The sequence below is a fragment of the Anomaloglossus baeobatrachus genome, chromosome 3 (assembly GCF_048569485.1).
Source record: "Anomaloglossus baeobatrachus isolate aAnoBae1 chromosome 3, aAnoBae1.hap1, whole genome shotgun sequence".
NCBI lineage: Eukaryota > Metazoa > Chordata > Amphibia > Anura > Aromobatidae > Anomaloglossus > Anomaloglossus baeobatrachus.
Window position 1 is genome coordinate 671,390,842 of NC_134355.1, and position 26,626 is coordinate 671,417,467.

A 26,626-nucleotide genomic window follows, 5' to 3' on the forward strand; every position below is an offset into this window, starting at 1 on the left:
GCGACGTGTGCGGGGCCCCCTGGCTCTGGTGAAAGAGGCTTGGGAAGGGGATTTGGCCACCCCTGGAGTGTCGGTTATCGAGTATGTCATGCGCTTCCGGGACAAAATGCAGGCCTTGACGCAACTGGTACACGACAATATGGCTCAAGCCCAGGCCGATCAGAAGCGTTGGTACGACCAGAACGCTTGTGAGAGGACCTACCAAGTGGGTCAAAAGGTGTGGGTACTGGTCCCCGTACCACAGGACAAGCTTCAGGCAGCCTGGGAAGGCCCATACCTCGTGTACCAGCAGCTCAACCCTGTGACGTACCTGGTCACCCTGGACCCTGCTCGTGGAAGGCGGAAGCCCTTCCATGTGAACATGATGAAGGCACATCATGAGCGGGAGGCATGTGCGCTCCCCGTGTGCAACCTGCCCGAGGAGGGAGAAGCGGAAACCCTCTTGGATATGCTAGCCCAGGTTAGGGCAGGCGGATCCATTGAGGATGTGGAGGTTGGCCACCAGCTCTTGGAGGACCAACGGTCCCAGCTGTGGGCCACCCTACACCCCTTCCGGGGGTTGTTTACCAACCAGCCCGGAAGGACTGACTTGGCTGTCCATCACGTGGACACTGGGGATCATCCCCCGATCCGGCGTTCAGCATATCGGGTCTCCCTGGAGGTGCAGCAACACATGCGCCAGGAAATTGACGAGATGCTGAAGCTGGGGGTGATCCAGGCATCCAACAGCGCTTGGGCCTCGCCTGTAGTCCTCGTCCCTAAGAAGGACCGAACCACTCGGTTCTGCGTGGACTACAGGGGGCTCAATGCTGTCACGGTCGCCGATGCGTACCCAATGCCACGCATCGATGACCTGCTCGATCAGTTGGCCGGGGCTCAGTACCTGACCATCATGGATCTGAGCCGGGGATATTGCCAGATCCCCCTGACTCGCAAGGCCAGGGAACGCTCTGCCTTTATTACCCCATTTGGACTGTACGAGTCCACGGTGATGCCATTCGGGATGAGGAATGCCCCTGCCACCTTCCAGCGGATGGTCAACACCCTGCTCAAGGGACTTGAAGGGTACGCGGCCGCGTACCTGGATGACATTGCCGTCTTCAGTCCCACCTGGGAAGATCACCTAGAGCATCTAGCACAGGTGCTCAGGCGGGTCCACCAGGCAGGTTTGACCATCAAGCCGGGAAAGTGTCAGCTGGCCATGAGCGAGGTCCAGTACCTCGGTCACCGGGTAGGCGGGAGAACACTGAAGCCCGAGCCTGAGAAAGTGGAGGCCATCGCATCCTGGCCCACCCCCAGGACCAAGAAGCAGGTGATGTCCTTCTTGGGGACCGCTGGGTACTATAGGAGGTTTGTTCCATGCTATAGTAGCCTGGCAAAGCCCTTGACGGACCTCACCAAGAAGAAGCTGCCCTCTGCAGTCGATTGGACAATGGACTGCGAGACAGCCTTCCGGGCCCTAAAGGACGCCCTGTCCAGCCCGCCCGTGCTACAGGCAGCCGACTTCACGCGGCCGTTTGTAGTACAGACCGACGCCAGTGACTTCGGCCTCGGTGCGGTGCTCAGCCAGGTGGACTCTGCGAGCCAAGAGCACCCAGTCTTGTACCTGAGCAGGAAGCTGTTACCAAGGGAAGTTGCCTATTCCACGATGGAGAAGGAGTGCCTGGCCATAGTGTGGGCCCTGCAGCGTCTGCAACCCTATCTATACGGGCGCCACTTCATCGTGGAGACGGACCACAATCCCCTCAGCTGGTTGCACACCGTCTCTGGGACGAATGGGCGATTGTTGCGATGGAGCCTTGCGCTCCAGCAATACAACTTCACCATTCGCCACAAAAGGGGCCGTGACCACGGTAACGCAGACGGGCTGTCCCGACAAGGAGAGGTCGCGGACGGGCGCACGGGGGAACACCGGAGTGTGCTGCCCCCTAGCGCCCTCAAAAGGGGGGAGGTGTGAGGTAAATCCGGAGATATGACGATAAATCATGATATTCAAGTATGTCAGGAAGCCCTCTCCTGGTGTCACCCCCCCCCTTTCCTTCACACAACTGGTTTAGCAACAAACTCCATGGCCATGTCCTGTGATATGGAAATTAGGTGGCTTTAGGACAAAGGACACAGGATGACTCCCTGCCGTCACCCTGTAACAAGAGTTGTATCTCATTAGCAAGGCTATGGAAATAGCCAGACAGAACGACTCCAGTAAAAAATGGTTCATATCTCGCAAGCCATATCTCCGATAAATATGGCAACCATAAAAATGGTGTTTGCGCAGGCGGACGATGCTGGCACACCTTTTTTATGGAAGGGGGAGCTTGGGAAATACCCCAGGCGTGATATCAGCCATATGGGAACTCGTAGACAGGTCATGAGTCCCCTCGTTCTGTAGCTAAATTCATAACTGTCACAATGAGAGCATTGGCGTCTGCCTACGACGCTCCCAGGCAAAGTTATGGCCAATATCCCCTTTGCTGGATAATTCTGATCCATGCAGGGGGAGTGGCAGTGCTTCCCTGTGAGGTCACTAAGGTAGGAGGGGACCTGGATCTGCCCAGGTTGATAACCCTACTTCGGCCATTTTCCAGGGTTCTTCTGCTCGGGGGCCTGGTTGGGACAGACCTGTGAGAGAGTTCCTGGAAACCTGGTCTACAGCGCCCCCCTGTGGCCAGACGCACAAGGTAACTGATTGAATTGCATACCTGTTGTAAACCATGCTTTATCTGTAACTGTACTCTGACATATGTATATTCTGTAGATTCCCTATTGTATATATTGTAGTTTCTAGTGTGCTTTAGGCGATTAAATTATATAATTAATCTTGGGCTGTTCTGTTATCTCGATCTTGAATCCCACGTCTGTGTGTTCGGCTAATAGTTACCGTAAATCGGTTGGTGGCAGCGAGTTGTGCCAAGGATTATTGTGGGGAGGCCAGTGAGATCCGGGAAGATATTATATATTCCGCCCGCGGAGGTCGGGGGAATATATACCCTACTCTCACCGGGGACCCTTCAATAATCGGCATAAGTAGTATAGCGGCCTCCTTGCTTATTGTCGGGCAATTCCATAATTGGCCTGACTATAAGAGGGGCGCTAGAGAGCGCGTCACGTGCTCTGTCTGTCGGTCGGGAGGTATAAAGGAGGGGGACACCCCACTTGTTACCCCCCGATTGTGACGTACTGGTAGCCAGCGCGGGGGACTTCTGAGTGACCCCCCCGATGGTTTGTGACACAAGGTAAGGGCTTCTTGGTTACCTGATGTTTACTGTGGTTACCAGCGTCCGCAGAAGCCGGTTCCCTGCTGCCTGCACACGTAGCAGAGTACACATCGGGTAATTAACCCGATATGTACTGTGGCTAGTTGTGCGCTGGTAACCAAGGTAAATATCGGGTTGGTTACCCGATATTTACCTTAGTTACCAAGCGCAGCATACTTCCACGTTGCTTCCACGTGTAGCGACGCTCCAGCGATCCCTGCCAGGTCAGGTTGCTGGTGGGATCGCTGGAGCGTCGCAGTGTGACATCTCACCAGCGACCTCCTAGCAACTTACCAGCAATCCCTATCAGGTTGTATCGTTGTTGGGATCGCTGTAAGTTGTTTAATGTGACTAGGCCTTAAGAGCTTAGATTGGATCCATCAGCATCCATCAACAACCCCCTGGTGGCTTAAAGAAATCCCTTTTATAGCCATAGCCTTCCACTTGGATACACTGCGTCCTCATCGATTGGTTGGACAAGATCGCCTCTCCCATTGGATGAATCTCAAGCTACATGGACAATGTTCATCCAAATGATGTCTACAGAAAGACTGAGGGTATAGATGTAGTCTAGAATGCATAGACTAGATAATGGCTACTAAGGTAATCACATTAGCAATACACAACTACAATACAATGATTACTGGAAGAGTCTGGCGAAACAATACGTCTGGCTTTCAGTGGCCAACACAATTACATGAGTCAACAAGAGTCTTGTAAAAACAATGAGGGACTTATCCCCCGTGTATAAACAATCTATCATCCTGTCTGGCTGAATTTTAAGAAACTTTAACCCATGAGAGTCCATGTCACACGGGATCGAAGCGTTAGACCGGCCAGAGCCAAGATCGAAGCGTTAGACCGGCCAGAGCCACGATCGAAGCGTTAGACCGGCCAGAGCCAAGATCGAAGCGTTAGACCGGCCAGAGCCAAGATCGAAGCGTTAGACCGGCCAGAGCCACGATCGAAGCGTTAGACCGGCCAGAACCAAGGTCGATCGGAGCGTTTGATTGATTGGCCAAAAGGCCGATTTTTATTTTTTTATTTTTTAAAAAAAAAGGTTACCCAGTGCAGAAATACAGGGGCTTCATTAATGAGAATTGCCTCCCAATAACATTGTTCTGGTTGCCTATAGCAACCAGAGTGCAGCTTTCATTATTGCAGCTGCTGAGGTAAAGTGAAAGCTGAGCTCTGATTGGTTGCTATAGACAACTAGGCCCTTATCAAGTATAACCAAGAATCTATTGTAATATAATGCTGATCGCGTCCTTCTGTCCGCAGCCGGGATGGCTGGGGCGTGTGCAGTGCTAGATTCACTTTCTAGTTGAATCCTTCAATAAATTGGCACCGTAGTCCGCGCATGCATATACTACGAACTCCAGCGCCATTTTATTGAAGACAATGCGTCTGCGAATATCACCAGTTTGTTTCAGATGATATTTGCAGAGACAGTGTCTTCAAGAATACGGACCCAGAGATTGCGGTATACGCTGACTGACACCATTTTATTGAATGGTTCAGCTACAATGTGAATATAGCACTGCGCACACGGCGGCCATCTTATCTTATCTCCCAGTACATTGATAAAATATTCAAAGCTCCATGTCAAAATTAGCTCACTGATGGATACTCAGTTAACTCATTCTGCGGCCGCAAATGTGCAGAGAAGCAAAACGGTGCAAAATTTTTAATGAAAATCAGTTGCAAAAGAATATTTTTAGGCCAAAATGCATCTATTTAAGAATTGTAGTTATTTTTGTTAGAATTATATCCAGTGTAGACAATCCTCAGATCTCTCTTCTAGATTGTTCTTTTTGCTACAATGTATCAGTGCAGGGGAAATGTATCATCTCGGACGTCCACACTTTTTATCCACAGGCTGGAAACAGTTTTTTTTGCAAACCCTCAGCTGTGCAAAATGATTTTTTTTTTTTTTTAGTGCACAGATGTATCATTCACTGACAGCAAGCAGAGATATTTGCAGTGTACAGTGTGACGTAGCAGGACTTTTTATTGGAAAAAGATTAGGGTGTTTAGGTGCTAATAATCTGCAAGATGTAGGGATCGTAGGGATGCCAGAGCCGTCCGGACTGGAATTGTCCCCTCCCAGTGCTCCCGTATGATCCGACTGACGTGGATTGGAAATGTAATCATTCCTGGACACTGAATCACCCGGGCTGGAAGGAAATAAATACAGAATCCAAACCACGGCCCCCGACAGCCCCCACTCTTCAAATCCTTTACAAAGCAGCACAGAGTGTTTCAGGAGAGGAGTGTGACAAATTTGCAGGTTTTCAGATATACCCATGTAACATTTTTTTGCCTCCTGCGCTTGTGGCTTCTTGACAGGAGCGGAACGATCGCAGTCACAGGGATAGTGACCGGGCATAGGGGTGCAGGGGCCTGCCATCTCCAGACCCTGCTTCAGCTGGACGAGCTTCTGAGGGCGCACATCCAGCTGAAATGCATCTCGGTACAGAAACCTGTTGGGTCTCTGTACTACGATACACACTGCTGGCCAAACGGCAGATTTCATCTATGTCATGTGTTGCAATAGCACCGACACCAATAAAAGCTGCCGGCCACTGCAGGCCAGCTATAGAGGTGGGAGCCGTGGAGGAAAAGGACAGTATATACCAGGAGGGGGACAGTATAAACAGGAGGACCAGGAGAGGAACATATACACCAGGAGGGGCCCAGGAAAGGAACATAGAGTATATACCAAGATGGGGACAGTGTATTCCAAGAAGGAGAACAGTATATACCAGGTGGAGGATAGTATATATAAAGGAGAGGAACATATATACCAGGAGGGAGATAGTAGATACTAGGATGGGCCCAGGAGAGAAAAATATACCAGGAGGGGGACAGCATATACCAGGAGGGGCCCAGGAGAGGAGCATGTATGCCAAGAGGGGAACAGTGTATTCCAAGAGGGGGACAGCATATGCCAGGAGCGGAACATATATACCAGGAAGAAGACAGCAGATACCAGGAGAGGAGCATATATACCAGGAGGAGGACAGCATATACCATGAAGGACCCAGGAGAGGAACATATATACCAAGAGGGGGAGAGTGTATGCATGCATGCGTATTTATAATTTTTTATATATATATATATATATATATATATATATATATATATATATATATATATATATATATATATATATATATATATATATATATATATATATATATATATATATATGATCCACAATGAAGAGATGAAAGGTCGCACTCCAAAGGTCGAATAAAATATTTTTCTTTTTATTCCACGATCACATCAGGGGTACAGGTAGTGAGGGAGGATGAGGGTGTGCCACGTCGGACGACGGCAGCCGTTTCGCAAGTAACCTTGCTTCTACGGGTCCAGTCAACTGGACCCGTAGAAGCAAGGTTACTTGCGAAACGGCTGCCGTCGTCCGACGTGGCACACCCTCATCCTCCCTCACTACCTGTACCCCTGATGTGATCGTGGAATAAAAAGAAAAATATTTTATTCGACCTTTGGAGTGCGACCTTTCATCTCTTCATTGTGGATCTTGTATCGGGATGGGCCCTTGAGAGGAGCATATATACTAGGAGATGTACAGTATATACCAGAGGGGCCCAAGAGGGGGTCAGTATATACCAGGAAGGGGGACATATTTACTAGGATGGGAGACATTTCAGGATGGGGGTATATATACCAGGATGTGAGATATATTTACCAGGAAGGAGCCCGGGCTGGGGGACATATTAGAAGAGGATGGAGGACTTTACAACATAATGGGGGGGAGAACTCACATGTCTTTATAAGATTTAAAATGCTAAATGTATACACACACATACATACATACATACATACATACATACATCTGACCAACATGGGGGGGCCCAGGTGCAAATTTTGCACCGGGGCCCATGGAACTCTAGTTACTCCACTGCTTCTTGAGATTTGCAAATTCTACATGGATTGACACCATTTTTTTCGGCGACTTCACAGGAGAACCGACGCGCAGGAGACAACGGACGGACGCACAGGAGGATCCGATCCGAGCATTTAAAGCAAAAAGGATCCCGGAATACATTCCTCCCCGACTGCAGGGACAACAGATCGTTATTTATTTTACTCCATTAATAAATATGGTACAAATAAAGAAAAAATAAAAAAAAAAAAAAAAAGGAGTATTGCGCATGTTTCATCACCTTAAGAAAAAAATAAAACAAATCACTTGCACTTTTTTTTTTTTGCTTCTACACCTTTATTTTATTGAAAATAACAGTCGGTTTACAAAATCGAACAATTGCTTGTATAAAATGTTTCCCTCCCGTCCCACGTTCAATATCGAAAAGTAACAGTATAAAAAATAGGAGATAAAGGCACTTAGAGGACAAGATGGAGGCCAAACGGTGGAGGAAAAAGAACAAAAAAAAAAAAAAATATGCAGATTCCCTTGAGGTTGTTTGGTCCATTGCAGAATTACAGTCCGCTCGTTTGTGCATTGTAAAGGAGGACGAGACTAGGGAGGATGACCTTTGTCGGACCGGGTATAACTAAAGTGCTTCCAGCTGGATAAAACATCATCACCGCCGAGGGCGACCCCCAATTTGCGCCTCTCCGGCTGTTTCAAAACTACAACTCCCAGCAAGCCACAGGCTGTCAGACCACGCTGGGAGTTGTACTTTTGCCACCGCTGGATATCCAGGACTTGTTTATTGACGACTAGTCTCACAATAGCTTTTAGCCCATTATTTAAAAAAAGAAAAACAAAAAAAAACAAAAAAAACCTGAAGGCACCTGTCATGTTTTGCATAAGGGGATATATATGTTCAGATAAGAAACAAGATACAGCACCACGCTCCTCTGGATTGTGTCTGGAATGGCAGCCCTGCTCCATACAGGTAAAAACTGCAATACCAGACATGACCTGAAGGCAGGTGTGGTGCTGTTTTTGGCAAAAATCAGACAAATTAGTTTTTCTAATACTGGACAGCATTTTGAAATCTGCCTTAAGGAGCAAAATTATCAATTCTTAAAAGGGGATGGGGGAAAGGGATTATTTTAAAGGGGAAATCCAAAAACAAAAACAACCTTCTGTAGAAAGAGCTCACAGTTATCCAGATAATTCAGATAATTCAAATACTGCCCTGAACGGCAAATAAACACACCGCAAATAGTGACCAAAAAAACTGCTACATGATAAAAAGCACCTGACACTTGACATAAATATGTAATTTTATTGCCAGGTGTAAACGCCGCTGTTCTCCTGAATCAGACGATGTTTTTCTTTTCTTCCTGCGCCTCTCTGTTCCTGAGATATGGCCCTTTCTTTCCGGAACATAAATCTAGTCTTGTTGGCCAAGTGGGCGTGAATTTTAAATTTTCTGTGGGCGTCAACTTTGAGGGTCATGCCCAATTGGATAACAAGAGTAAGTTTTGTATAGAGGGAAGGAGGAGGCTATAACTCAGGAACGGAGAGGCGCAGGAAAAAAGAAAAACAGCTCCGGATTCAGGAGAACAGGGACATTTACACCAGTTTATTTATATATAGGTCATTATCATAGAAGTTGTGTCACAGATGCACGCTTGATACTGCTATAACTGTTGCACAAGTCTCATTGAAGCATTCGTAAAGTGAACCGCTCCCTGGAGGTGACTGTTCTCAGTGATCTCAGTACATACCCCACCCAGGCATGGTTTTACCAAGTACACCAAAATTTACAAAAAGTGTCCTGGCTACAAACTGGGACGGCTAAGAAGTTCTAAAGTTGGTGCAGTTTCGATTTTTGCATTCTGGACAACCCCTTTAAATACCTTTTCTCATACCCTAGCATTATAGGGGTGCCTTTGTAGGAGAACCCCAAATACGGCCACCCCGTTATTACCTGAGGTAGAGTCAGGGGGGCCATAATTAACAGCTTTCTCAGAAATCTGAATGGCTAATCAGATGGCGGATTATTATCACATATCCGCTAACAGTCCAAATTTTAACAGGAAGACCCCGCCAACCTGCCTCAAAAAGGGTAAAATGAACAAACTCCTTAATATGACAGGTTATGGGTTTGGAATCAATGACAAGTATATTCTAAACAAACGGCCATTTAGGAGTTTGGGAAAGCTGGGTGACAGCGCTTGTGGCCGTTGTCACCCAGCTTTCCCAAAGATGGACCATAACCGATGAGTTCTGCCTATAGCAAATGCCTCAATTGAAGAGCATCTGATGAACAAGATATATTGCAATTACAACCTCCTAACACTAGTGGCAGTAAAGAGCACACATTTCTGCCTAATCATACAATCCAAATCCCTTCTTGTGCGGTAATTAGAAAAAGATCATTATAAAAAATAAGCTTCATGTATGATTTGGAACAATCATCACATCAATTAGCTCAATAATACCAACATTAGACAATGCATACTGGATTTCATCCCACGATTTCCATTAGATGGGACTCACAAAGGTCCAAAGGTCTAAGCTCAGCGCACCAAAGGCTTTGTGACCTTTGGTGCACTAGGTCGATGAGGTTATGTGAGGTTTACCATGTTGAAAGTTTTATCCGGTTGCATAAGGCAAACAAGGTTGACCGAGTTCATGAAGATGCGATGAGGTACTTGTAAGTCTCCAGTTCCCGCCAGAAAACTTCCAATGGAGAACAGAGGGTTGAGGAGGAGACTCGACTCGGACTTAAAAGATCCAACTTGGAGAATATTCTTTGATCTCAGGTGTAAAAATTAAACAAAAGGGCTAAAATGGATACGAAGAAGGGCGAAAAATACTTAGTCCGACTAGGCAAGACAACATCCGAGCAGTGGCGCTTGTAGGCAGGATGGCACAGAACGAGCCGCGAATGGAGGTAGTGCCCAGGTGAAACGTGCGATGATGGTGTAACCGGAGTAGGAAAACGTTTACTGTGCGGAGGATAAAAAGAAATACTGTAAGGAGGGAATGTACACGTCCCGGGGCTCGAGGGTACCAGGCACAGGCGGAAGGCAAGTTCGGCACGTAGCAGAATTTTTGAATATTGTTTTAAATACCATTACAAAAAGTTTCTAATGAGGATTCTTAGAAGGCACTTTTTTTTCTTATTATTTCTAGCCCAGAGGGGCACAGACGATGACAGTATCCAGGGCACGGTTCTAGTCCTGCTTCTCCACATGCTCCAGATTCTGTCACGCAAGGGTTTGGCTTTGATTTTTCTTTTTCTGTTTTTTTTTTTTTATTATTATGGAATTTTGATTTTTTTCGGTCGAGGCGTAGATCCATTCTCAGCTTTTATCAATCCGTTTTCATGATAACCTAACAGAAAAAAAGAAAACAAAACAAGAGACAAAATGAGCAAAGCTCCCGGACCGTCCAAAAATCAAAGCTCCCGGACCGTCCAAAAATCAAAAGCTCCCGGACCCTCCAAAAATCAAAGCTCCCGGACCGTCCAAAAATCAAAAGCTCCCGGACCCTCCAAAAATCAAAAGCTCCCGGACCCTCCAAAAATCAAAAGCTCCCGGACCGTCCAAAAATCAAAGCTCCCGGACCGTCCAAAAATCAAAAGCTCCCGGACCGTCCAAAAATCAAAGCTCCCGGACCGTCCAAAAATCAAAAGCTCCCGGACCGTCCAAAAATCAAAAGCTCCCGGACCCTCCAAAAATCAAAGCTCCCGGACCCTCCAAAAATCAAAGCTCCCGGACCCTCCAAAAATCAAAGCTCCCGGACCCTCCAAAAATCAAAGCTCCCGGACCCTCCAAAAATCAAAGCTCCCGGACCCTCCAAAAATCAAAGCTCCCGGACCCTCCAAAAATCAAAGCTCCCGGACCCTCCAAAAATCAAAGCTCCCGGACCCTCCAAAAATCAAAGCTCCCGGACCCTCCAAAAATCAAAGCTCCCGAACCCTCCAAAAATCAAAGCTCCCGAACCCTCCAAAAATCAAAGCTCCCGAACCCTCCAAAAATCAAAGCTCCCGAACCCTCCAAATCAAAGCTCCCAAAAATTCCAAAATCAATTTTTTTTTTCTAAAGGGAACCTGTCACCAGGTTTTTCACTTTATGAGCTGCGGCCATCACCAGTGAGCTCTTATATACAGCATTCCAGAATACTGTATATAAGAGCCCAGGCCACCTAGGGGTGGTTCGGGCCCGTGGGTGTGACTGCTCTCGGTCCTCCATCTTTAGTGATGTCCGTCCTCCTACCCAGCCCTGTGTGCATGACGCGTCCTGCATCATTCACACATAGTCCACCATAGCGCTCCTGCGCACTTTGAAATGCCCTCAGTCGTGAACAGCAAAGTACTGTAGTGCGCATGTACAAGCGTTCTTTGACCTTTCCTCGCGCATGCGCACTACAATACTTTGATTTGCCATCAGCTAGTTAATCAAAGTGTGCATGCGCAGAAGCACAATGGAGGCCTCTCTGTGAATGACGCAGGATGCTGGGGCTGGGCAGGAGCGCGGCGAACCCACAAGATGGAGGTGGCGCCGGACCGAGAGCAGCGACACCTATCGGTGAGTATAATTAAGGTGTTTTTTTCATTATATGCAGCGCCCTGGGCTCTTATATATACAGTATTCTTGAATGCGGTATATAAAGTGATTACTGGAGGTGGCCGCAGCTCATCAGGGAAAAACCTGGTGACAGGTTCCCTTTAAGAACAGATAAGGAAGTGGCGAAATAAATAGGTATTGCCTAAGGTAAAAGTTATCACCTCTCCATGGACAATGTCTTCTAGATCAGAGGGGTCCAACCACCAAAACAAAGGAACTTTTATTGTTAGGATGAAGAGGCAGAGCGAAAGAGCAACCACCATTTATTTCCATTGGGACTACCAGAGAAAGCGGACTACAAAGCTCAAGTAGTCCTGTGGACTCTGCTGATCCGTTCTAACAGATATATGTGCACCGTTTTTGCAATTGGCGAGGATCCCAGGAGTCAGACCCCTACTGATTGAAAAGTCATCACCTATCCCCTACTTAGATGTCTACCACCAGAATATGTTGGTGCAATATCATTGCCGGTACGAAGTCCTACAGGACATAGAATTGTGGGAAGAAAAAGGTGCCCATGGTTTGTGCCCCGCTGTGAGGAATCTGGCATATCCATAAATGCCAATCATACGTATTTCCACACAATCTGACCTGCAACAGGTCACCCTATTAAGGATAGAAATCCAATACCAAGATCCTGGAACAAATAATAGGTGACAAAGTTAATCACAGAATGGAAGAAGCCCCCTGACTAGAGCAAGACCCCTGGTGACGAACGGAGTTCAGCTAGTGAAGTGGGCGGGCGATTGCTAGTTTCAGAGGAGCTTCAAAGGGTAACTGAAGAGACGGACCGGCACCTGTGTAAAAATTATTAAATTGGGGTCTACGTGGCGCCCATAAATAAGGCAGGTATATTTTCGGCCTCAGGACAGTGCCACTGGAAGACAATACACACATCATGTTTCCTAGCTATGGACAGATAAAATCATAATAGGAAACATGATGGTAATATCTTCCACATGGGACACTCAGAGGTGGAGATATGAGGAAAACTGCCATTTTACAATTCTCTTGAACTTGTAGGTACATCCCATGTCCAGTCTTATCATAGGTATGCTGGAGGTTGGTTAGGTGATTAAATATGTAATTTAATCCTGGGTTGTTCTTTTATCTAGATTCACGAATCCCATGTCTGTGCTCTTGGTTTAGTATTACATGCTACCTGGACTGGTTTTTGGCCCAATATAGTCCTGCTAATGGACCAGGCCTATGTTTAATGAGGAACTGGTGGCAGACTACCGGGAAGGCAGAGCCCTGTTCCACTAAGACTAGTGAAAAGGGTCTCTGTCGGCCTGTCAGGGTTGTGAGCAAGTGGGGTGTTGCGTCAGAGGTTGCGTGGACCCTCTGTCTCCCTCCCTGTGCCCGCGTGGACAGTGTGTCAGTGTAACACTGTGCCAAGCGGACCTTACGTACCCCTGAGGGTGCAGTATGTCACAATGGTTGCCCAACTTGGTCTACCCTCTACCACACTTTTACGGGAGTTTTGTTCCTCCATCTAGGAGCCTAAATACATAACTGCTCTGCAGAGGCGGCTCCTGTTCTGACAAAGTGGGTGTAGGGTACGGTTACCACTTCTTCTGGGGCTGGTCTTTGAATTACCTGTTAAAATGGGATTGGGAACAATCAGCCCAATCCAAAGGGTTTCGACCAGTTTTACTCTGGTGGAGAAGACCATGAGTGATGAGGAGTCATGTGGGCCACCAATGATCTCACGAAGACCAACCACCGTGGGTCAGTGAGTTTCTGCCGTACAAGTGGACAACCTCTCCAGTCTCACGGTTGGGTTTTTGTAGCCCCGGTCTCTTACCTGAATCCCTTTTAAGTATCTTGACCTGTTGCTTGGCCATCACAGGTAGGGGAAGCCTCTTCTTAGCAGCTTGTTCTTTACAGCATTCCCGCCAACGACGCAACTGGAAATGGATGAATCGCCACATCATCCAGGTCTGTGACACGCACATCAAAAGCAACACAATCATCCTGCAAAAAAAAAAAAAACAAACCCAAAAGTTCCAGAACATCTCAAGACACCGGGCCAGAAAAGTCTAAAAGCTGGCCAACTGAGTAGTCAGAGGCTACCCGGTTTTCTTACCAATTACTGCACAGGACTACGTGCATGGTCCAACGTACCTGAAAAGTAACGTATTGAAGTTGCCTTTGTCCGGATTGAAGGTGTGGATCTCAGCTCTCGCAAGTCCGAACCCGATCGTCAGGACAGAAAGGGTTAACGTAAACAGCCGGGTGACTACAAACACCACCGCCCAGGCATTAAAACTGCAGAGAGAACGGACAAGGGATCACCTGAAGACAAGCTTATTGCTAAATAATGAATACAGGAGGGCAAATTTGGTCTGCGATTTAACATTGCTCTGAGCAAAATGGCCCAGACTCAAGATAACGCTCTGTGAGCGAAACAGCCCAGACTCCAGATAATGCTCTGTGAGCGAAACAGCCCAGACTCCAGATAATGCTCTGCGAGCGAAACAACCCAGACTCCAGATAATGCTCTGCGAGCGAAACAACCCAGACTCCAGATAATGCTCTGCAAGCTAAACAGCCAAGACTCGCCAATCTAGATAATACTCTGTGAGCTAAACAGGCCAGACTCCAGACAATGCTCTGCGAGCTAAACAACCCAGACTCCAGATAATGCTCTGCGAGCTAAACAGGCCAGACATCAGATAATGCTCTGCGAGGTAAACAGGCCATATTCAAGGTAATGCTCTGCGAGCTTAATAGCCCAGACTCCACAATCTAGATAATGCTTTGTGAGCTAAACAGGCCAGACTCCAGATAATGCTCTGCGAGCTTAATGGCCCACACTCCACAATCTAGATAATGCTCTGTGAGATAAACGGCCCAGACTTCAGAATGCTCTGTGAGAGCTAAACAGGCCAGACTCCAGCTAATGCTCTGCGAGCTAAAACAACCCAGACTCCAGCTAACGCTCTGCGAGCTAAACAGCCCAGACTCCAGCTAATGCTCTGCGAGCTAAAACAACCCAGACTACAGATAATGCTCTGCGAGCTAAAACATCCCAGACTCCAGCTAACGCTCTGCAAGCTAAAACAGCCCAGACTACAGATAATGCTCTGCGAGCTAAAACATCCCAGACTCCAGCTAACGCTCTGCAAGCTAAAAACAGCCCAGACTCCAGATAATGCTCTGTGAACTGAACAAACCAGACTCCAGATAACGCTCTGTGAGATAAAGAGACCAGACTCCTGTATCTGGATAATGCTCTGTGAGCTAAACAGTCCATACACCAAACTGATACACTAACAATCTAGCAGAGAGTTATGTGCAGCTGATGCAATTAGCTCACAGAGCATTTTCTAGACTCAATACATTTGTATACACTCCTCAGATCACAGCAGGTCTACACATGTACAATGTTTTTATACCATGAGGTTCTGCTCAGATCATGGTCTGTGCACGTCCGAGGCAAAACATGAATGGAGGTCTTTTTTCTCACAAGGAAGGGTAAGAGGGTAACACGGCCGTAACATAAAAGGTCAGGTAACGCTCCGCAGACTACAACACTTACAGCTTTTGATTGTTTTCATCAGTAAAGTAGAAGAGCCGCGCAATATGGAAGAGGAACTCTGCCACCGACTGTAGTAACAGCAGAATCAACCCCAGACGGGTCAAACTGTGGAGAGAAAGGAAAAAAAAAAAAAATAAATAAAATTAAAAAAATAAATTAAAAAAAAAAAAAAAAAAGAAAAAAAAAAATCGCTGAGGTTAACTGGCGGTGTAATGAGAGGAGGCCGCACTGTGAATTTGCTACTTTTGAGTTTTTGGTGAGCCAATGCAATGGATGGAGGACCACTCACTTGAGTAAATAGGCGCCTCCTATATGAAGTAAATACAGTACAATGTACTGGAGCTGCCGAGGAATTTCCTCCTGGAAAAAAAAAAAAAAAAAAAAAAGTTAATTTATAGAGCTACAAGATCTACTGTCATATACAGCGAATGAGATATCACAGCCCTACAGAGTCCCGCCCCCGAGGAGCTCACAATCTCAATCACACTCCTATACTCTGGCATTCTGATGGGAGACCCATCGAGGAGGAGGAGTGCGTTACCCTTGCAGGAGGCAGTGACCTGTCCATATAGGCAAGTACACCGTCTCATCTGACTATCTTAAGACCTGCACTATACGAGGAGCGATCACGTCCTGGGACCATTGGGCTCAGTTTTAACCGGGTGCTCGAAAAGGTTTCCCTTGTAGATTTTTCGCAAACTAAAATCATGGTGCCAGATCTGTTTAGCCGTATTATTTAGCTATTGTACAGCAATGTGAGGCATTATGTATGCACTGTATGGTGCTATTTATGTATAGGACACTATTCTCAGGAGTTTACGGTCTAGCACTATTATATAGGCAGTATATGGCGGTAATATTTATCCATAACTAATGTGGATATTATATACACACACAACATCTATCCTCATTAATTCATCATGTAGAAATACTATGTATGCACAGCATGGCTGCATTCTAGCAGGAGTTCACAGTGTGGCAGTATATGGATGTATTATTTAGCCATATGATACAATTCTTACTACTTCACTTATGCACGTACTATATGGCTATATTATTTTCATATGACTAAAGTTGCTGTTAAATATGAAATCTATTCTCACTATGGTAGTATTCTGCATATGACTAACATTGCGCATACAGCTATGCTGTGAATACATAGAGTTCACAGTGTGGCAGTATTATGTATGCCGGTGTTATTTACTCACTAAAGTGGCTGTTTACACATCTATTCTCATTAATTACTGTGATGCATTATTATATATGCACTGAATGGCTGTATTACTTTCCATATACTATTCTCAGGAGTACACTGTATGGCAGCATTTGTCCATATGATACAATTTTCAGGCGTTTACTGTATGGTACTATTATACAGTATATGCACTGAATGGCTGTATTACTTACCATATACTATTCTTAGGAGTTCACTGTACGGCGGCATTATCCACAATACAGTAAATGCCTGAAAATTGTAAATGCCTGAAAATTGTATGGCACACCATATGGCGGTTTTATTTACCATATACTATTCTCAGGTGTTCACTACATTGCGGTATTTATCCATATATTTAATTTTCAGGTGTTTACTGTATGGCACTATTATATATGCACTATATGGTGGTATTATTTATCCATATACTATTCTCAGGAGTATACTATATGGCTGCATTTATCCATATGATACAATTCTCAGGTGTTTACTGTATGGCACTATTATATATGCACTGAATGGCTGTATTACTTACCATATACTATTCTCAAGAGTTCACTGTACGGCGGCATTATCCTTATGATACAGTAAATGCCTGAAAATTGTATGGCACACCATATGGCGGTTTTATTTACCATCTGCTATTCTCAGGAGTTTACTGTATGGCAGAATTTATCAATATGATACTATTTTCAGGCGTTTACTGTACAAGACTATTATATATGCACTATATGGTGGCATTATTTACCATCTACTATTCTCAGGAGTTTACTGTATGGCAGAATTTATCAATATGATACTATTTTCAGGCGTTTACTGTATGGTACCATTTTATATATGCACTATATGGCGGTATTATTTACCATCTACTATTATCAGGAATTCACTGTATGGCGGCATTTATCCATATGATAGAATTTTCAGGCATTTACTGTATAGCACTATTATATATGGCAGTATTATTTATCCATATAACTAAAGTAGCTGTTATATACAACATCTATCCTCATTAATTCATCGTGTAAAAATATGTAGGCACAGCACGGCTACATTCTCACAGAGTTCACGGTGTAACACTATTACATTTTACATATGCACTATATGGCTGCATTCTTTATCAGATGATACTGTTCTCAGAGGTTGTGGCTAGAGATGAGCGAACCGGTCCCGGTTCGGCTCGAGGCCGGTTCGCCGAACGGGGGTCCCGTTCGAGTTCGGTTCGTCGAACGTTCGACGAACCGAACTCGAACGTATAGGCTATAATGGGAGGCAATCACAAACACATAAAAATGCATTATAAATGTACACAAACAGTTAATAAACATTGCCATAACACTTACCGGTGCTCGCGATCCCTTCTGCACTCTGTCTCCTGCCGCTATTCCATCCGATGATCGCTGAATCCTCCCGGTGACCTGCACTGCCAGCAGAGAAGCAGGACCTATCGTGACGTCAAAATAGCCATGTGACCAGTCACGTGGCTATTATCTCATTGGCTACAGACTAGTCACATGACTATGACACGTCATGTAGGACCTGCGAGTGCATCTCTCCGGTACACGGTGCACATATGTGTATCGCCGTGTACCGGCGACATGCTCTAGCACACGGTCGACTCCCCGTTCCGTTAGGGACCGGCTGACACAGCCGGTCATTAACGGAGATCACCGTTGCCATAGCAACGCAGTTAGCGGTGACGTCACCGCTAACCGCGGCTCCGGGAGCACCGTTGCTATGGTAACGCGTCTGTCAGCGTTACCGCTAGCAGCCAGCAGTGATCACTCACGGAGTGAAGGCTGCACGCTGCTTCCCGATTGTAGTGAGCATTGTAGTTAGGATGGAGGTTCCCCAGCCCCAAGTGATGCCCCTCACTACAATCGTCACTACTACTACACTAGAAAGAAAGAAGACAGAAGAGCAGGATCGTGGAGGGCTGACAGGGGGTAATAAAGATGGAGTCTCTAATGTGTCTGTGTATTTATTTCTATTAAAGTATTTTTTCTCTGTGTGGTGTCTTTTTTTAACCCTTTATTGGAGATTCTTAATGGCCGGGTCAAACGTGCCTGACATTAAGAATCTCTGGCTTAATACTGGCTAGTAAAACAAAGCCAGTATTAACTCATGATTACCCAACAAGCCACCCGGCTCCAGGGCTGTTGGAAGAGTTGGATACAGCGCCAGATGATGGCGCTTCTATGAGAGCGCCATTTTCTGGGACGGCTGCGGACTGAAATCCGCAGCAGAGGCGCCCACAAACCTCGGGCTAACCTGTGCTGCGGATTCCAATCCCCAGCTGCCTAGTTGTACCCGGCTGGACACAAAAATAGGGCGAAGCCCACGTCATTTGTTTTTTAATTATTTCATGAAATAAGTGAAATAATTAAAAAAAACGGGCTTCCCTATATTTTTGGTTCCCAGCCGGGTACAAATAGGCAACTGGGGGTTGGAGGCAGCCCGTGGCTGCCAGCTGTACCTGGCTAGCATACAAAAATATGGCGAAGCCCACGTCATTTTTTTGGTGGGCAAAAAACTTCTGCATACAGTCCTGGATGGAGTATGCTGAGCCTTGTAGTTCTGCAGCTGCTGTCTGCTCTTCTCCATACAGACAGACAGCAGCTGCAGAACTACAAGGCTCAGCATACTCCATCCAGGACTGTATGCAGAAGTTTATTGCCCCCTGAAAAAATTATGTGGCTTCGCCATATTTTTGTATGCTAGCCAGGTACAGCAGGCAGGTACGGCTGCCCCCAACCCCCAGTTGCCTATTTGTACCCGGCTGGGAACCAAAAATAAAGGGAAGCCCTTTTTTTATTATTTCATGAATTTCATGAAATAATTAGAAAACAAATGACGTAGGCTTTGCCCCATTTTTGTGTCCAGCCAGGTACAACTAGGCAGCTGGGATTGGAATCCGCACCACCGGTTGGCCTGAGCTTTCTGGGCCCCACTGCTGCGAATTGCAGTCTGCAGCCACCTCAGAAAATGGCATTTTCATAGAAGCGCCATCTTCTGGCGCTGTATCCAACTCTTCCAGCACCTGCCTGCTATACCTGGCTAGCATACAAAAATATGGCGAAGCTCACGTCCTTTTTTTGTAGCTTTTTGGCAAAAAAAAAAAAAAATGCTTCCCTGGATTTTCCATTGCCAGTGAAGGTAACACCAAGCAGTGGGGGTTAGCAGCCAGTAGCTGCTTGGATTACCCTTAGCTAGCAATACAAAAAATGCAGTGGGAGCTAACATATATTTTTTTTTAATTATTTATTTAAATAACTAAAAATAAAATGGGCTTCCCTGTATTTTGATTGCTGGACATCACAGTGCTGTAAAAATAAATCTTTAAAAAAATGACGTAGCGCTCCGCGGTATTTTTGATTCTCAGCGCAGATAAAGCAGACAGCTATGGGTTGCCACCCCCATCTGCCTGCCGTTACCTTGGTTGGCAATCAAAATACAGGGAAGCCCATTAATTTTTTCTATTTAAAAAATAGTTAAAAAAAAAAATTACGTTGGGTCCCCCCATTTTTGATAGCCAGCTAGGGTAAAGCAGACGGCTGTAGCCTGAAAACCACAGCTGGCAGCTTTACCGTGGTTGGGGATCCAATGTGGAGGTCCCCTCAGGCTCTTTTTTATAATTATTTTATAAATATTAATAATTACACAATAAAAGTAGGGGACCCCCCAAATTGGATCACCAGCCAAGGTAAAGCGGACAGCTGTGGTCTGGTATTCTCAGGGTGGGAAGGTCCATAGTTATTGGGCCTTCACAGCCTAAAAATAGCAGGCCGCAGGCACCCCAGACGTGGCGCATCCACTAGATGCGCCAATCCTGGCGCTTCACCCCAGCTCATCCCGTGCCCTGGTGCAGTGGCAAACGGGGTAATAAATCGGGTTGATACTAGCTGTAAAGTCACCTGAGATCAAGCCCAGCAGTTTGTGATGTCATGGCGTCTATTAGATACCCAACATCATAAACTGTCAGTACTAACAAAAACAAAAAAAAAATCGACAAAAGAAATTTATTTGAAAAAACAGTCCCCAAAACATTTCCTCTTTCACCAATTTATTGTAAGAAAAAAAATAAAGGGGTCCCACGACGACTCTGGACCGTCTAGAATATGGGGGGAGACACTCAGGGAACGTATCCCCCATTTTCTAGGAGTGCGGACCCTTCATGTGAGGAGTGTGGGTGCAATGAATCTGCACTCACTCTCCCCGGGTCCACAGCAGCAGAGTCCATGTCGTAATGGTTGCTACCAAAGCTGCAATGCCCTGCTCATGAGGTAAGGGCATGCCTAATCAGGAGAACTACTGTAGAGGAAGCTCTGCTCACTGGTATATAGGTGCTCAGAGGTAATAATAGATAAAATTAGTGAGTAACCTCGGCACTCTATATCTCCCAGACTAAGTCAGTAAGTCACAACGGATAGTAATGCAAAATCACTCTTTATTGGTCCTTATTAAGAAAAAAAAATTTTCATAAGCATATATGTTTTTGTCCAAAACAAGTTACAAATGACGTTTCGGCCTGAGCCTTCGTCAGATTGGACTTATCTGCATGTAATCATGAAAAATGACAATAATCAGTATCACATAAGAGTGAGAGAACAATAACATAAACTCGAACAATGTAGAGGTACAATTGGGATGCAGCAAAAAAATTGCAACACAGCAAGAAATGAAACACATGATACAAATGTCATAATACAGTACAAGGACAATATAGTAATGACAAATATGGGGTCAGAGTAGACTTAGACAGCTCTGGTACGAAAGAGATGTCAATCATAAAGTAACATGTGCAGTAGGTGTAGAGCTACAGTATGCATGGCAGAGCTAATGGGTAGACCGACCATAGAAAAAGTAGAGAATAAGTGGAGAAAAAAGTGGAGAAAAAAGTGGAGAAAAAAGTGGAGAAAAAGTGGAGCATAAGTGGAGAAAAAGTGGAGAAAAAGTGGAGAAAAAGTGGAGAAAAAGTGGAGAAAAAGTGGAGCATAAGAGGAGAAAAAGTGGAGAAAAAAGTGGAGAAAAAGTGGAGAAAAAGTGGAGCATAAGAGGAGAAAAAGTGGAGAAAAAGTGGAGCATAAGAGGAGAAAAAGTGGAGATTAAGAGGAGAAAAAGTGGAGAAAAAGTGGAGCATAAGAGGAGAAAAAGTGGAGAAAAAGTGGAGAAAAAGTGGAGAAAAAGTGGAGAAAAAGTGGAGAAAAAGTGGAGAAAAAGTGGAGCATAAGAGGAGAAAAAGTGGAGAAAAAAGTGGAGAAAAAGTGGAGAAAAAGTGGAGCATAAGAGGAGAAAAAGTGGAGAAAAAGTGGAGCATAAGAGGAGAAAAAGTGGAGAAAAAGTGGAGCATAAGAGGAGAAAAAGTGGAGATTAAGAGGAGAAAAAGTGGAGAAAAAGTGGAGCATAAGAGGAGAAAAAGTGGAGAAAAAGTGGAGAAAAAGTGGAGAAAAAGTGGAGAAAAAGTGGAGCATAAGAGGAGAAAAAGTGGAGAAAAAGTGGAGCATAAGAGGAGAAAAAGTGGAGAAAAAGTGGAGAAAAAGTGGAGCATAAGAGGAGAAAAAGTGGAGAAAAAGTGGAGAAAAAGTGGAGAAAAAGTGGAGCATAAGAGGAGAAAAAGTGGAGAAAAAGTGGAGAAAAAGTGGAGAAAAAGTGGAGCATAAGAGGAGAAAAAGTGGAGATTAAGAGGAGAAAAAGTGGAGAAAAAGTGGAGCATAAGAGGAGAAAAAGTGGAGAAAAAGTGGAGAAAAAGTGGAGAAAAAGTGGAGAAAAAGTGGAGAAAAAGTGGAGAAAAAGTGGAGAAAAAGTGGAGAAAAAGTGGAGAAAAAGTGGAGAAAAAGTGGAGAAAAAGTGGAGAAAAAGTGGAGAAAAAGTGGAGAAAAAGTGGAGAAAAAGTGGAGAAAAAGTGGAGAAAAAGTGGAGAAAAAGTGGAGAAAAAGTGGAGAAAAAGTGGAGAAAAAGTGGAGAAAAAGTGGAGCAAAAGTGGAGCATAAGAGGAGAAAAAGTGGAGAAAAAGTGGAGAAAAAGTGGAGAAAAAGTGGAGAAAAAGTGGAGAAAAAGTGGAGAAAAAGTGGAGAAAAAGTGGAGAAAAAGTGGAGAAAAAGTGGAGAAAAAGTGGAGAAAAAGTGGAGCATAAGAGGAGAAAAAGTGGGGAAAAAGTGGAGAAAAAGTGGAGAAAAAGTGGAGAAAAAGTGGAGAAAAAGTGGAGAAAAAGTGGAGAAAAAGTGGAGAAAAAGTGGAGAAAAAGTGGAGAAAAAGTGGAGAAAAAGTGGAGCATAAGAGGAGAAAAAGTGGAGAAAAAAGTGGAGAAAAAAGTGGAGAAAGTGGAGAAAAAAATGGAGAAAAAGTGGAGAAAAAGTGGATAATAAGAGGAGAAAAAGTGGAGAAAAAGTGGAGAAAAAGTGGAGAAAAAGTGGAGAAAAAGTGGAGAAAAAGTGGAGAAAAAGTGGAGCATAAGAGGAGAAAAAGTGGAGCATAAGAGGAGAAAAAGTGGAGATTAAGAGGAGAAAAAGTGGAGAAAAAGTGGAGCATAAGAGGAGAAAAAGTGGAGAAAAAGTGGAGAAAAAGTGGAGAAAAAGTGGAGAAAAAGTGGAGAAAAAGTGGAGAAAAAGTGGAGAAAAAGTGGAGAAAAAGTGGAGAAAAAGTGGAGAAAAAGTGGAGAAAAAGTGGAGAAAAAGTGGAGAAAAAGTGGAGAAAAAGTGGAGAAAAAGTGGAGCATAAGAGGAGAAAAAGTGGAGATTAAGAGGAGAAAAAGTGGAGAAAAAGTGGAGAAAAAGTGGAGAAAAAGTGGAGAAAAAGTGGAGAAAAAGTGGAGCATAAGAGGAGAAAAAGTGGAGAAAAAGTGGAGAAAAAAGTGGAGAAAAAGTGGAGAAAAAGTGGAGAAAAAGTGGAGAAAAAGTGGAGAAAAAGTGGAGAAAAAGTGGAGAAAAAGTGGAGAATAAGAGGAGAAAAAGTGGAGAATAAGTGGAGAATAAGTGGAGAAAAAGTGGAGAATAAGTGGAGAATAAGTGGAGAAAAAAATGGAGAAAAAGTGGAGAAAAAGTGGAGAAAAAGTGGAGAAAAAGTGGAGAAAAAGTGGAGAAAAAGTGGAGAAAAAGTGGAGAAAAAGTGGAGATTAAGAGGAGAAAAAGTGGAGAAAAAGTGGAGAAAAAGTGGAGAAAAAGTGGAGAAAAAGTGGAGAAAAAGTGGAGAAAAAGTGGAGAAAAAGTGGAGAAAAAGTGGAGAAAAAGTGGAGAAAAAGTGGAGAAAAAAGTGGAGAAAAAAGTGGAGAAAAAGTGGAGAAAAAGTGGAGAAAAAGTGGAGAAAAAGTGGAGAAAAAGTGGAGAAAAAGTGGAGAAAAAGTGGAGAAAAAGTGGAGAAAAAGAGGAGAAAAAGGTGGAGAAAAAGGTGGAGAAAAAAGTGGAGAAAAAAGTGGAGAAAAAGTGGAGAAAAAGTGGAGAAAAAGTGGAGAAAAAGTGGAGAAAAAGTGGAGATTAAGAGGAGAAAAAGTGGAGCATAAGAGGAGAAAAAGTGGAGAAAAAAGTGGAGAAAAAGTGGAGAAAGTGGAGAAAAAAATGGAGAAAAAGTGGAGAAAAAGTGGAGAATAAGAGGAGAATAAGAGGAGAAAAAGTGGAGAAAAAGTGGAGAAAAAGTGGAGAATAAGAGGAGAAAAAGTGGAGAATAAGTGGAGAAAAAAATGGAGAAAAAGTGGAGAAAAAGTGGAGAGAAAGTGGAGAAAAAAATGGAGAAAAAGTGGAACACCCTTTGGTACCTTTCATGTGGCACTAAGGGGTGCTTAGCTTTGTATTTAGCCAAAAAAATGAAAAAAAAATGACATAGGGTTCCCCCTAGTTTTGTAGCCAGCTAGGGTAAAGCAGACGGCTGCAGCCTGCAGACCACAGCTGGCAACCTCACCTTGGCTGGTAATCCAAAACTGAGGGCACCCCACGCTGTTATTTTAAATTAAATAAATAATTAAAAAAAAAAAAACACGTAGGGGTCCCCCAAAATTGGATCACCAGCCAAGGTAAAGCAGACAGCTGGGGCCTGATATTCTCAGACTAGGGAGGTCCATGGTTATTGGAATCTCCCCAGCCTAAAAATAGCAGGCCGCAGCCGCCCCAGAAGTGGCGCATCCATTAGATGCGCCAATCCTGGTGCTTCGCCCCAGCTCATCCCGCGCCCTGGTGCGGTGGCAAACGGGGTAATATTTGGGGTTAATACCAGATGTGTAATGTCACCTGGCATCAAGCCCTGGGGTTGGTGAGGTCAGGCGTCTATCAGATACCCGACATCACCAACCCAGTCAGTAATAAAAAAAAAATACACGACAAACACATTTTTATTTGAAAAAACACTCCCCAAAACATTCCCTCTTTAACCAATTTATTAGATTGAAAAACAAATCCAGGTCTGGTGTAATCCAAGGGGTTGCCATGACGATGCACACTGTCCCAGTCAATGAAGAGCAGGATGTTCCCCATTGGCTGGGAGAGCAGTGCAGTGACCTGAGCTAACATCAATGGGTCAGCCCAGGTCACTGCAGGGGGGTGACAAGTGCTGCTGTCAGTGAGGTACATTACCTGCGCTGATCTCCAGCACACTGACAGCCCCTGTCACTGAGGTCAATGACCGGCGCCTTCACATCAAGTATCGCGAGAGGTCCGTGACGTCACCGCCAGTGTCAGTCTCGGGTCGGAAGCGATAGGTGATGTGACAAGCGGCGGCCATGGAGGACAGTGACAGCGCTGAGGTCGGGATGGCGGGACTTCATCACCGCAGGTAAGCCGAGGGAGCGAGCGAGCGGGCGGGCGGGCGGTCGATGTGTGTGTGTGTGTGTTTGTGTATGTGTATGTATGTGTACATGCCGCGGGCAGGAGGGGGTGGAGCGAGCTGAGCGGGAAAGTGTGGGCTTCCTGCACGTAACTAAGATAAACATCGGGTTACTAACCAAAGCGCTTTGCTTGGATACCCGATGTTTATCTTGGTTACCAGCTTGTGGCAGGCTGCCAGCGATGGCTCCTGCTCACTTTAGCTGTAAAAAGCCCTGCTTTTTGCTGCTAGAACCGTTCTCGAACGTATCTAGAACTATCGAGCTTTTAGCAAAAAGCTCGAGTTCTAGTTCGATCTCGAACAGCCCAAAAATCACTCGAGCCTAGAACTGGAGAACCACGAACCACGAACCGCGCTCAACTCTAGTTGTGGCACTATTATATATGTAGTATATGGCAGGATTACACACAATATCATTTTGCTGGCATTATAGCAGCACAACCTGTTCCGTTCCTGCGGGATGGAAACAGTCAGTCACATCTCACAGAGTCTCATGATATAAAAAGAGAGACGGAAACGAGAAGAGAGTACAGGGCGGTATTAACAGGAGGTGAAATACAGCAGCGGATGGTGACCTGCCCACTCAGGGGGGATATATGAGGCTACATATAGCATGATGTGGAAGGTGAAGGGTTCTTAGCAGCACAGAGTATTTCAGGAGAGGAGAGTTCTGATCTTATAGGTCACACAGATACATAGAGGAAGGGGCAGGTCCCAGCAGCACAGAGTATTTCAGGAGAGGAGAGCGCTGATCTTATAGGAGGTCACACTGATACATAGAGGAAGGGGCAGGTCCCAGCAGCACAGAGTATTTCAGGAGAGGAGAGCGCTGATCTTATAGGAGGTCACACTGATACATAGAGGAAGGGGCAGGTCCCAGCAGCACAGAGTATTTCAGGAGAGGAGAGCGCTGATCTTATAGGAAGTCACACTGATACAGAGGAAGGGGCAGGTCCCAGCAGCACAGAGTATTTCAGGAGAGGAGAGCACTGATCTTATAGTAGGGCACACTGATACACAGAGGAAGGGGCAGGTCCCAGCAGCACAGAGTATGTCAGGAGAGCTTGTGAGTCAGTGATCCACTTTTCTACATCAGTCCGATAATCTGCAACTTTTGATAATTCGGAATCTACCTAGTTTTGATGCCGGACGGACTCTACAACATGTACATTACACGTAATGGCGGCATAAACAGACGAAGCGACAGTGGTGAAGTCCACATCCTGCCACATGATATCATTATCCGCCCAGCGCTCACCACGAGCGGCCTGGCCTGTAGCCGTGGGACTA

General features: G+C 45.3%; 2 protein-coding genes across 2 annotated transcripts in view; one reads left to right on the plus strand and one right to left on the minus strand.

The window, feature by feature from the left end:
* The window catches only part of EFHC1 (EF-hand domain containing 1), a 42,771-nt gene extending 35,321 nt beyond the window's left edge, over nt 1-7,450 (plus strand). Inside the window, exon 10 of the mRNA XM_075341237.1 lies at nt 7,245-7,450. Coding sequence (XP_075197352.1) covers nt 7,245-7,305 — 61 coding nt within the window. The 3' untranslated portion in view covers nt 7,306-7,450. The remainder of the gene's footprint in view (nt 1-7,244) is intronic.
* A 1,117-nt stretch (nt 7,451-8,567) lies between these two features.
* TRAM2 (translocation associated membrane protein 2) overlaps nt 8,568-26,626 on the minus strand; it is a 47,387-nt gene continuing 29,328 nt past the window's right edge. Inside the window, exons 7-11 of the mRNA XM_075341240.1 lie at nt 15,608-15,678; nt 15,319-15,423; nt 13,902-14,045; nt 13,582-13,751; nt 8,568-10,539 (exon numbers count right to left, since the gene is read on the minus strand). Of these exons, the coding sequence (XP_075197355.1) occupies nt 10,466-10,539; nt 13,582-13,751; nt 13,902-14,045; nt 15,319-15,423; nt 15,608-15,678 (564 nt within the window). The 3' untranslated portion in view covers nt 8,568-10,465. The remainder of the gene's footprint in view (nt 10,540-13,581; nt 13,752-13,901; nt 14,046-15,318; nt 15,424-15,607; nt 15,679-26,626) is intronic.